The following is a 13230-nucleotide window of genomic DNA, read 5'->3' on the forward strand; positions in this document are numbered from 1 at the left end:
AAGCCTCTGCCTTCGGCTCAGGTCATGATCCCAAGGTCCTGGGATCAAGCCCCATGTTGGGCTTTCTGCTCAGCAGGGAGTCTGTTTCCCTCCCTCTCTCCGCCTACTTGTGATCTGTCTGTCAAATAAATAAACAAAATCTTAAAAAAAATGAATGGGAGTCCATGAATGATGCAACAGTTAATTAACAAGTTGTTACATATGCCTCTTATGTGCCTACCCCTTTATTGGGAGCTGTTCATAAGCAAAAAAGTCTTCATGGAAGTTATAGGCTAGTGAACAAATAAAGACTAAAAATTAAGTACATAAACATGGTGATTTCTATGATAAAACAAATCCAGGAGCCAAGATAGAGTATTAAGGTATCTTTAGAAAAGGTGATAGAGAAAACCCTCTGCAAAGGGTAGTGTCTGGGAAATTGGTACACATTCTGTTTTAGGTTATATTTTCCACAGAGTACGGATGCTATGATTTGGCTCATTAAAGGAAAAGAACCTTGTTCAAATAAGTATTTGAATTTTCCAAAGTAGAGGGCAAAGATTTAACGCTGATTTGTTCTGATTCTCAAGATATTTTTCTTCATTCCAGTATGTTATGCAGGTTTTGGGAATGGGCAAGTTTGAAAGAAGGAGGACATTACCTAATGCTTAATTGGGAGAAGGGATTTATTATGAGCCATACGAGTGCTGACAAAAATGATAACTCTGGAGAACAGATGAAAATACTTATTTTTCACCAGGTGACTGGTGCATAAATCTGTAAGATCTTCCAGGCACTTTATGATGGATTAATTGCGGTCTATTTCGTACTCACTCCAGGCCTCCCTGTGCCATGAAAATAGGACCATGCAAAGAGCTGAGCTGATTGTCTTAGTAGCCTTGAGCAGTGCAGTCTGAATGTATTTTAGGGGAGGGAGCAGCAGACTGCTTAGGCCACACTCCCCTTCAGTGGGACATCCTCTGTGGGATTTCTTCAGTTATTCTTGGGGTTTTAAGTGGCCTTTCCACTTCCTGTTTCCTCATCCTGGGGCAGTGCTGCAGGTCAGCCCTTACTGCCTCTGAGTCTCTGCCCAAATATAATGCCATCCGAGAGGTCCTCTGGACCTCTTTACCTAAAATAATTCTCTGTATTATATTCATATATTATATTCCAACAATTTCCCTTCTTTATTTATTATTTTTTGAAGTACTTATAAATACTCAAATGTGATCTATTTATATGTTTCATTATTTTTTGTCCTTCCCTGTAGAAGGGGGTTCATGTTAGAAGGATGCTTATGTTTACTGCTTTGTCCATGATGCTACAGCCTGGCACATAGTAGGTGCTCAATGTATATTTATAGATTGAACAATACATTTATGGTTAAGATGCCATTCCTTATTTCTTGATGTTATAGATCAGAAGACATATATTCAGGTGTCTGTTCTGGCTGTATTTCCTTGGAAGAAGGGCTGTCTGCAAGACAAAAAATGTTTCATAATTGGAAATCTGCATACAGATACATATGGGTGACTTAACATGAAATTTGGCATGCAATAGTAATAAGAACGCTAACTTTTTAGAACATATTTTTAAAAATTATATCTTTATTCTGTTTTTCACTGTATGGCTATTGTAGTGATTTGATTTCAGTGTGATATTTTGGTGAAACATTATATTTTGCAAGATTTTCCTACAATACATAGTTGTTTCTCACAGACATCCATCTACTTCTTTTATGTCTACAACAGTAAATCCCTCTTTTCCTTATGGAGATCTTTCTCTTATCTGTGGACAAGAATCTTGATAGGATTGTAATGGAGCTGCAGACTTCCCACGGCAAGTTATAGGCATATGACCTAAACTTGAACTATTTTCCCTGGAGTTTGAGTTGTAAGGAGGATAACACAATGATTAGAGCTCATTTATTCCAGCCAAGATCCCCCAGCAGACACAGTTTCTGTTATAGGGCACCTAGCACTGTCCTGATTCTTGTCCAGTTATCCTCTGGGCTACCTAATATTCTCCTGGTGAATTTCCTGTGTCTGTTGCTTGCAACTGATAAATTGTTTAAATTTTCTTTGCCTACAAAGTATTCAATATTTATTGTCCTTTTCTGTAATAATCCCTCCAATCAAATTAGCATTGATTAATTAGGAGGTATCAGGAGAGGGGGATAGATTAAATTGGGATTGTTATTTCTATTTGAACAAGAGTTGATGATTTCAGTCATGCTTAAATTATCCTGTTTTGTTAATCAGCACAATTCCACTGGTGGAATAATCCTGTTAATAATTATCCATGATTAAACTTCCACAGTGTCTGAGGAAACATACTGTGTGCTTTCCAGAATTGTCATCTCTGATCTTTCTATTATCATAGATATACATGCAAGTAAAATACTGTTATTTCCATCATAAGGATGAACAGGCTCATGCAGTCATTTTCCACTGCTGCATAAGAAATTGTCACATAGCTGGAAAGTTTTAACCACCTAAATTTACTGCTTCACAGTTTCCCTGAGTCTCAAGTCCAGGTCCATCATGGTCTGATTCTCTGCTCAGACTCTTACAAGGCTGATATGAACCTGTTGCCAGGGCTCAGCTCCCAGCTAGAGGCTCCAGGGAAGGCTCATTCCAAGCTCACTGGTGTGTTTGAGAAAACTCAGTTCCTTATGGTTGTAGGACTGTGGTGCCTGTTTCCCAGTGGCAGTCAGCTGGAACCTCTCTCAGCATCTTAGGGTTGCTCACCTGCCTTTTGTCGTGGCCCCTTCGGCTTCGGACCAGCAGTGACTTGTCTAGCTCTCCGTATATTTCCAACCTGTCTGACTCTTCTGCTCTTAGCTGGAGAAATCTTGGGATCTACCGGTTCATCCAGGGTCATGTCTTTCAGAAGTTTAACTGTGTCATATAATATAACATAATCATATGAGTGGCACTTCATATTCAGAGAGTCCTGGGATTAGGGCAAAGATTAGGGATCTTTACAGGAACATTATAGGAATTTTGCCACCCACACTGATGCTCACAGAATAAACATATACCCTAAAGAAAAAACAGTAGTCTGTGAGGGGGAAGAACTGACTTTGAGGTTGTCCTTCTTACTTCATGATGTGTGTGTGTGTGTGTGTGTGTGTGTGTGTGTGTGTGTTTTCTTTCTTGGGCCTGCACTTTTGTTATTTTTTCTGTTTGTTTCACATTAAAACAATTTTTTAAAGTACTCATTTGTACATAATATTTATCTTTTTTTAAAAAAAATTTCATTTATTTGAGAGAGAGAGAGAGAGAGCAAAATCAGTGGGAACAGCAGAGGGAGAGGGAGAAGAAGGCTTCCTGCTGACTGGGGATCTGGACTCAGGGCTTGATCCAAGGATCCTGGGATCATGACCTGAGCCAAAGGCAGATGCTTAAAGCCACCCAGGTGTCTCAGAATATTTATCCTTTATGTTGCTTCATACATTTGCTGAGGATCTGCTATGATATAGACACTGTGCCAAGTGTTCAATAAATATCTCATTGAATATTTTAATTCCATTTGTGGTTGCTTTATTAGATCTACATTAGAGCTGGAGAAACAAGGCCTGAGAGGTTGAGCCACATGCCTTAGGTAAGGAATCTTAATGAACAGAAGAGGTGGTGTTTGGTCCCACCGTGAGTCCTCCAAAACCTGGGTCTTTTCATATAGCCATGGTAAGATTATTCACTAGGATGGGATTTATTGTGGTTTTCTCTTTCAGAATTTTTCCATAACCATTTATTCTTCCAGACAAAGATGAAGACAAGGTGATTTAAAAAGTTATATTATTCTGATAAGATTTTGTAAAACTATACAGTCAAAAAAGTTGCCGTTGAAAGGTATCAACGATAATCACTTCTTTGGAATCATTCAGTGTACTTGCAATGACAGCTTTTGAAAATAGGTTCTGATAAACACTTTCAGAAAACTTTAGTGTATTTTTGTTTGGAAATACAGATACACTGTGAGTGGCTTTGTTGACAACTGGTTTCTTCCTGTATGAGTACCATTCTCATGTACATGATGACTCCAAACATAGAGGTGTACACCTATAAGGACTTTAATAATGCCTGTTGAATCTTAAAATATGATAGTTGCCCTAGCACAGTTTTGTAAGCAAAAGAAAGGAAGGAAAAACAAAGAATGGTATGACATGGTGGCATTTCTAAGTACCATGTGGAAAATAAGTGGATATTACCACATTACACAACATACACTGAGATGAACTCCTGCTTGTTGGGAGATCAGAATGTGAAAGGCAAAGAAATAAAACAAAAGACAATTACAGAGAATATCTTTATGAGCTTGTGAGAGGACATTGCGGCAAGGAGATTTTCTTTGTTCAACTAACTACAGAAAATCATAAGTGTGGGGCAGCTGGGTGGCTCAGTCAGTTAAGCATCTGACTCTTGGTTTTGGTTCAGGTGATGAACTCAGGGTTGTGAGATCGAGCCCAGTGATAGGCTTGCCCCTGGCCTTGGCCCTATGTAGAATCATCTCTCTCCCTCCCACTCTGTCCCTTTCCTAACCAATCTGCGTTCTCTCTTAAAGACAAAAAACTAAAAGCAAACCCTAAACATGAAGGAGAATAATATTCTCCTGACTCCATTAAAAACCAGGAACTTGGGTCCATCAAAAGGCGCTATTAAGACCATAAGTATTCAAGCCTTTGGATGTGAAATGTACAAACCTGACTTATCTCTGAAGTATATGAATACCTATTAAGAATAATAAAGAAAGAGACAGCCCAGTGATCGAAAAAGATCAATACAGTTGGGCACTGCAGTGTTTGAACCTCTCTAGAATTCAGGAAAATGACAATTAGATGTGCAATAGATACCACTATGCACTCAACATAATGGCTAAATTACAAAATTGGCTCCCATACATCATATGGAAGTGTGGTGCTACCACTTTGGAAAACTTGCATTATCACTCGGTTTGAACAACCATCTACTTGTTGACCGACACTGCCTCAGTGCTCCTCTCTGAGCTTGGCTAACCTTGAGACAGGTTTCTTCCTGACAGTAAGCCCATGATCTCTTTGTGCATGTAGTTCGGAAAACTTACAACTGCAGAGTCTTTCTTTGTCCCTTTGAGGTGTGAATCTTCTTCCAGTCTCTTACAATTTCAACCCAGACACATCCTTCTTAAGGACCCAGGAGACATATCTTGATCTCTCTACCTCTGTCGGAAGGTAGGAGACAAACAATGAAAAACTCAAGTAGAAAATATAGATGGTCCAATCACATTGACCAACCCATCACCTACAAACCTCCAACACTTCTTTCCTATCCTACCTCAGGTCAACACTTAAAACAGTTCTTTTTTTTTTTTTTTTTTTTTTTTTTTAATATCGAGGTGAGTTCAGCTTCTCTCTCTTATTGCACTAATCATGAACAAAGTCCTCCTCGATTGTATGAGCTACACCTGATGTAATTTTTCTTTGATGGTAATTTCACTCCCTGATATATTCCTATGAGAAATGCATGCTCAAGAACATTAAATGATATGTACAAAAACGTCCATTGGAGAAAAATGTATAAAGGTTACAAACTGGAAAGATCAAATGCTCCACAACAAAAGAATGGATAAATCATTCACGGAATATCCATATCATGAAATGCTAACAGCAATAAGAGTGTATTTTTCAGCAAAAGACGAATTTCACCAAGAAAGTGTGGGTGGTGAAAATGCTTTATTTTCTTTTATGTTATTGTTACTTCCAATTTTATTGAAGTATAGTTGAAAAATATTAATTGTATATCTTTAAGATATACGATGTGGTGAGTTAATAAATGTATATGCTGTGAAATATTTACCACAGTCAAGGCAATGAACACATCACCTCACCTAGTTACCTTTTTTTGTGTTTGTTTTTTTGTTCTATGTTGAGAATACTTAAGATCTAATATCTTAGTAAATTTCAGGTATACAATACTAGTTATTAATTATAGTCACCGTGCTGTACAGTAGATTTCCAGAACTTATTGATCTTGTACCCTTTGACCAACATCTTCCCATTTCGCCCACCCTGACCCCTGACAACCACTGTCTTAATCACTGCTGTCAGTTCCACTTTTTTAGATTCTACATCTAAGTGACATCAGACAATATTTGTCTTTCTCTGGATGGCTTATTTCATTAAATGTAATGCCTTCCCTTTCCATCCATATCGTTGCCAATGGCTGAACTTCCATCTTTGTTTTTCATGGCAGAATGCTTCTTTCCTATGTTTTCTTCTAGGAATTTCAAAGGGAGGGGCAGTACCAAAGGGAGAGAGAGTTTTATTTTGTGTAATTACCCTTGACTCAAAGTCCCAAAATTATTTTCTCAAAAGATATTATCTTCTCTCTAGGTCTGATCTCCTGGGTTTTGGCTCCTTGAGGGAGTTAGCTCCAATGAATGGAATAACCCTTTAGAAAAGCCTCTCTTGTGTGTTGTGCAGATTGAGTCAAGTCTTTTTAAAGGTGCCATCGGAATGCCCAGGTTTCAAGATGGTATCACTGTATAGTGTATCTTCCTAGACAAATGGAGAAGCTGAGAAGAATGAATGGTCTCCATTTGTAGGTTAATTCATTTTTATATCAGGGAATGCAACTTTCATAATTCACTATGACATAGGCAATAGGTCTAGGGCATATTTCTTCAGGTAGGTGTGTTAAGTGATTTCCTAAATTGCCTTTAGATGTCTAGATATTTAAAAATTGGTTTAGACACCTGAAAAAGCATTGTCTCTAAGCTTACTGTGAAGCATATTTTGGTATAAGTCAAATGTTTAATCTGTGTCTTTTGGCTTAAGGACCCAACTTGAATGTTCATGTTGGTTGAATTTTGTGTCTGGCATAGATAGTGAAATGCACTGTAGAATTTATGGCTCATAGGATGTGAGACTTAAGAGGCCTTGGCTTCTCTGGCTCTTAATTTCTTCCCTTTCCCTATATTGGATCTTACAAGTAGAAAACAAACCTCTGAATCTGCTGAGTTGAATGCCAACTTCTCATGCCCAAAGTCACATGTGAAGATTATATTATGGTTCCTCTGCCTTAGAATCTTTGCACTGGGGATGCCCAGGGCAAAATAATGTGATAGGCATTTCTACATTTAAGAACTATGGTCTTTACACAAGATTTCAACTTGAACACAAAGTGTTCAACTTGAACACAAAGTGTTGAACACAAAATGTTCAAGCATACACACAAAGATGTATGTACTTACCTTTGTTCATAAAGGCAATTATTTGAGAAAATAGATGTGTGTATTCTAGCTCGAGTTTTACAAAATGTTATGTCCTGAATTTGCAACTCTCCATCTTCCATGAGTAAATATCAAATGCAAACCTCAGTGGCTGGGATGAGTTTGTATGTCTAGAAAATATTAAATTCTTGAACATCTCACTACTAAAGTATTATTTTCTTCTGACTGACCTTGGATACCACCCTCCCAGGCCTTTTCCTTCCAAGCTCCATTTCCTCTGAGACCACAGGACATCAGCAGATTTTTACTTCATTACTTTCCTGTTAAGCAAAACCCTTTCCAAGCATTCTTACCAGGGGAAAGTGATTTTAGATTTTTGTCAGTACTTTCCCTGCTGCACAGCCCATTGATATTTTTGTATGATTGTGCTGTTGGAATCATTGTGATTATTTCAAGGCCCAAAACATATACCTCTTTTCCTCAGTTTCCCATTCCTCTCACTTCTCATTCATTCATTCATTCATTCACTCATTTTTTTTTTTAAATTTTCTTCTGAAATAATGATCCACAGGAAACTTCAAATATGTGTAGACTGGCTCACATATCCTTCACCCAGGATCCCCCAATGGTACATCTTACCAACGACAGCACAACATCAAATCCAGGAAATTGACATTGGTGTGATGTGTGTGTGTACTATTCTATACCATTTTACCATGCCTGTAGATATGTTTAACCCATGTGAGAACCAGGGTGCTGAACTCTTCCACTTCTACAAAGGTCTCCCTGTGCTACCCTTTTAGAGCTGCACCTCCACCCTCCTTCCCAGCTTTCTGAATTCCAGGCAAGCACTAACCTGTTCTCCATCTGTATAATTTTATCATTTGGAGAATGTCATATAAATGGAATCCTAAAAGTTTTGAACTTTTGAGGTTAACATTTTTCAATTCAGTGTAATTCACCAAGGTGTTGTGTGTATCATATTTTGATCTCTTTCCTACTAAATAGTTTTCCATGGTATGGATGTGCCACAGTGTGTTTAACCATATACATATTATAGGAAATTTTGATTCTTTCCAATTTTTGAACTTGTATGAATAAAATTGTGTATGTTTTGTTTTGTTTTTGTGAACATAGATACTCATTTCCCTGGGATAATTGTCCAGAGATACCCTATGATTCTTAAAATTTTTATATTTTTCTCTCAAGCACTTAATAACACTAGTTGGGGCACAACAGCCACTCGATATTTAAAAAGTGGTCTTTTCTTTGCTGGCTTAAAATTTCAATGGAGTCAATCAATTAGTGAGAATATACAGCATCAATATGGTGGCTCACAGGTGTTTTGGAGAAAGAGTCATAGTAAGGATAGTGTTAAGGTTGTGATCATGTTGTAAAGCTAACTTTTCTTGTTCTCAGCCTGCCCTCCTCCTTGGACATAAAAACATATACTTTAGACCACTCAAGTAATTATAATTGTTATAGTCTAAGGGGATTGAGGAACAAATTACATTGCCCAAACTAGTTTACCCTTATTTGTTAGTGAGAATGGGTATCATGCAGAATTCATTGAATTCACATCGCCTGTTTAAAAAGCTTTCATTAACATGTAATGTATTATTAGCCCCAGGGGTACAGGTCTATGAATCATCAGGCTTGCACACTTCACAGCACTCATCATAGCACATACCCTCCCCAATGTCCATAACCCAACTACCCTGTCCATACCATCCATACCCCCAGCAAATCTCAATTTGTTTTGTGAGATTAAGAGTCTCTTATGGTTTGTCGCCCTCCCAATCCCATCTTGTTTCATTTTTTCCTTTTTCATTGAAATGTTAAAAAAAAATCCTTGGTTCAAAGCTAAATACTTGTATAAATATAACCTAGAGTAATTAGAGGAGTTGTTTTAGATAACCCCCAATATTCATTTGTAGTTTAAAAATCTATGATTCTATTAAAAAATTCTCTTTCTGTGGAAGAAATTAAAGGTCCCTGTGAGGTTTAGTGACTTAATCTGTATTGCATAAATCATTTGCAAATAGATAGCATGACTTAAAGATGTAGAGTTCAAGAAAGTTGAAGGTAATGATATCCTTTTTTAACTGAAAAAAAGAAGTTAAATTCATTTTAAAAATAATTTACGTACAAGTTGATTGTAAAGAAAAGTCTTTCTCTTTTTCATTGCAGATTAAATCAGAGAATGGATTATGGAAATCAGACTTTGGTGACTGAATTTTTTTTCGTGGGCTTAACAAATCACTTCCACCATCAGGTTGTTCTCTTTTTGATATTTCTCTTGGTTTATCTTGTCACTCTTCTGGGAAACGTGGGGATGATCACCCTTATTTGGATGGATCCCCGACTCCACACGTCCATGTACTTTTTTCTCAGCCACTTGTCTTTTGTGGATATCTGCTGCTCTTCAGTTATTGGTCCTAAGATGTTGACTGATATCTTTGTGGAGAAAAAAGTCATCTCTTTCTTGGGTTGTGCTGCCCAGTTCTGGCTTTTTAGTCAGTTTGTAGTGACTGAATGTTTTCTCCTGGCCTCCATGGCATATGACCGGTATATGGCCATTTGTAAGCCCTTGTTGTATGCTCTCATTATGTCCCAGCGTGTCTGTGTGCGGCTGGTGGTAGGGCTTTATACCATTGGTCTTATGATTTCCATGACCCACACAACCCTTGCCTTTCACCTGCCTTATTGTGGCCCCCAAATAATCAATCACTTCTTCTGTGACCTTCTTCCTGTTCTGTCCCTGGCATGTGCAGACACCCAGGTTAATCAGTTTGTTCTTTTCATCCTGGGTGGAGTATAAGAGTGGTCAGTGGTGTGATCATCCTGGTTCCCTACATTTACATCATCATTGCTATCCTGAGGATTCGCTCTGCTGAGGGGAGGTGCAAAGCCTTCTCTACCTGCTCTTCACACCTGACAGCTGTCTCCATCCTGTATGGGACACTTTCCTTCATCTATGTACGTCCCAGGTCTGTTTTCTCCCTGGACGTCAATAAAGTGGTTTCTGTGTTCTACACAGCTGTGATTCCCATGTTGAACCCACTTATCTACAGCTTGAGAAACAGAGAGGTCAAGGATTCATTCAGAAGGATGTTTGAGAAGAAGCAGTGTCTCATGCGTAAGTAAACTAGATTCTGTTTGTACTACAGATTGAGAGGTGTTATTTACATGAGACGCAAGAACATGGGCTGGTTGATGGGAGTGCGAATTTTATGTTGAGACTCACTATTTATTACTCTATGTCTTTGAAAAGTCACTCAACATCTCTAGGTTGCAATTTTCTCCTTTGTCATTGGTGAGGAAGGTGTTTTAAATTGTTCAGCTGACATGAGAGGAATATTGAGCTTTAGTGCTTCAAAAATACTTCCAAGGATTATGAGTAGGATATGAGAGGTTCTTCTGAATAAGTTTGATCATCATCAGTGACTGGACAGTACTTCTGTTTAGCTCACAAGGTTTTGAGATCTCTCAGTTGTCTGCAAGGTTGGCCTTGAATCTTTAAACATAAACCATTAACAAATGTATTATGGTCAAAAGTTAAAAATTTCAACTTATAAGATAAATATGTCTTGGGAGTGTAATGGGAACAGGGTGACTCTAGGCAATAATTCTGCCCTGTACATTTATACGTTGCTAAGAGAGCAGATCTTAAATGCTCTCTTTACTTGGAAAAAACGTATAAGTACATAAGGTGATCTATGTTAACCAAACTTACTGTGGTGATCATTTTTAACATACACAGGTATTGAACTAGCATGTTGTACACCTTGGACTAACACAATGTGATATGTGCATTATATTTCAAGAAAATGGAATAAAGTGAATTATTCAGAAAACATGTAACCATAATACTCTGCTATACTATCTTTGTGTTTGGAGTGGGCATTTTACGAAGGCCTTGTACATCCCCGATACTCCTCTCCTAGCAATGACTGTTGAGATTTTGCTGCTGTAGTTACATGAGTCGTGCATGTGAAAGGCAGAATGCATTTCAGTTCTTTAATAAAGTGTTTATTGCTACTGTGATTTATTGAATTTTGTTTCATAGGCAGAATGTGATTTTATTTTTGTAGATGTTCTTTCTGGTACACATGAAGAATCAATGTATTACCCACGACCACATAACTTTGGTCACACTTTTATTTTCTCCAGGTGCTATATTCTTTCAATCATACTTTTGTGTTTTATTTTCTGGAAGGTAGTAACAAGTCTAAGAAATGAGGGGGTTGACCATGTTTTTGTGCGACTGTAAACCTCTGTCTTCTCTTGAAGGCTTTCTTTAAAGGATGTAAATAATCTCTAAGTCCCTAGAATATGTTTGCTTGTTTCGCTTGTTTTTCATCAAGCTTTCTTTCAGTTTTTGTGACTGGGCTGGGTAACGATGTGGGTCACGATGCTATTTAATTAAGAAGATATGGGAGTCAAAGAATGCCAGAATCAATCATTCATTTAACTATTTTTTTACATAGTCCTCTTTGCCTGACCCTGTACTGGGTATTATTCATACTTAGAGGAAAAGTCCCCCTGGAGGTTACAGGCTAGTGTAGTGGAAGGACAAACAAAGAAGACTGAAAAATATTTACACATGTATGGTGATCTGTGACAAGCATAAGATAATCAAGAAAAGAAGAGGTAGTATATTTTAGGAAGGGTAATTAAAAAAAAGTTTCTTTAAAAAAAAGTAGGGATCGGCAAAGTTGAAAAAATTCTTCTTATAGTATGGCTTTCCATGGAATCTAGAAGTTACTATTTGGTTATCAAAGGAGAAAGGATCCCCTCCCCCATATAGTAACAAGCCTTCTGAGTACTCTAGCACCTTGTTGGGTGGGGTGGGGGTGGGGCTAGAGTTTACAAGCTAATTCATTTTAATCCTCGAAATACTTTTGTTCATTCCTTTATATGTGTACGTTTGGGGAATGGGCAAGGTTGAAAGTAGGAGGACACATGAAATGTTTTATTGGGAGAAGGGATTTATTATATGCCATGAAAGCACTGATGAAAATCATCACTTTCGAGAATAGATTAAAATACTTGTTAACTTTCACCAGGTGACTTCTTGCTGCATAAATCTGTAAGATCTTCCAGGCATTTTATGATGGATTAACTGTGGTCTCTTTCATACTCACTCCAGGCCTCCGTGGGCCATGGAAACAGGACCATGCAAAGAGCTGAGCTGATTGTCTTGGTCGCCTTGAGCAGTGCAGTCTGAATGCTTTTTAGGGGAAGGAGCAGCAGACTGCTTAGGACACTCCCCTTCAGTGGGAAATCCGCTGTGGGATTTCTTCAGTTATTCTTGGGGTTTAAGTGGCCTTTCCATTTCCTGTTTCCTCAACCTGGGGCAGTGCTGCAGGTCAGCCTTTACCACGTCTGTCTCTGCTCAAATGTGATGCCATCCTAGAGGTCCTGTGGACCTCTTTACCTAAAATAATTCTCTGCTTCTCCTGTTTATCAACTATTTACCTTTTTTTTAATTATTATTTTTTGAACATGCTCCTACATCCCTTCATACTGCTGCATAAGAAGTTGCCACAAAGCTGGAAAATTATAACCACCTAAATTCACTGCCTCACAGTTTCCCCGAGTCTCTAGTCCAGGTCCATCATGGTCTGATTCTCTGCTCAGACTCTTACAAGGCTGATATGAACTTGTTGCCAGGGCTCAGCTCCTTCCTAGAGGCTCCAGGAAAGGCTCGTTTCCAAGCTCACTGGTGTGTTTGAGAAAACCCAGTTCCTCATGGCTGTAGGACTGTGGTGCCTGTTCCCCAGTGGTGTTTAGCTGGAACCTCTCTCAGCATCTTAGGGTTGTTCACTTGCTTTCTGTCATGGCCCCTTCGGCTTCGGACCAGCAGTGACTTGTCTAGCTCTCCATATATTTCCAACCTGTCTGACTCTTCTCTGAGCTGGAGAAATCTTGGGACCCACTGGTTCATCCAGGGTCATGTCTTTCAGAAGTTTAACTGTCATATAATAAAACATAATCATATGAGTGATATTTCATCATATTCAGAGATTCCTGGCA

At 38.3% G+C, this 13230-nt stretch overlaps 1 protein-coding gene across 1 annotated transcript; it reads left to right on the plus strand.

Annotated features, from left to right (window-relative positions):
- Nucleotides 1–9394: 9394 nt before the first annotated feature.
- LOC116860430 (olfactory receptor 1002-like) lies at nucleotides 9395–10338 on the plus strand. Its single transcript, XM_032846485.1, is given in 2 exon segments — nucleotides 9395–10004; nucleotides 10007–10338. Coding segments are annotated over 2 exon segments (942 nt in total).
- The last annotated feature ends 2892 nt before the right edge of the window (nucleotides 10339–13230 follow it).

The sequence above is a fragment of the Lontra canadensis genome, unplaced genomic scaffold, assembly GCF_010015895.1.
Source record: "Lontra canadensis isolate GAN:19392208 unplaced genomic scaffold, GSC_riverotter_1.0 scaffold176, whole genome shotgun sequence".
NCBI classification, from domain to species: Eukaryota; Metazoa; Chordata; class Mammalia; order Carnivora; family Mustelidae; genus Lontra; species Lontra canadensis.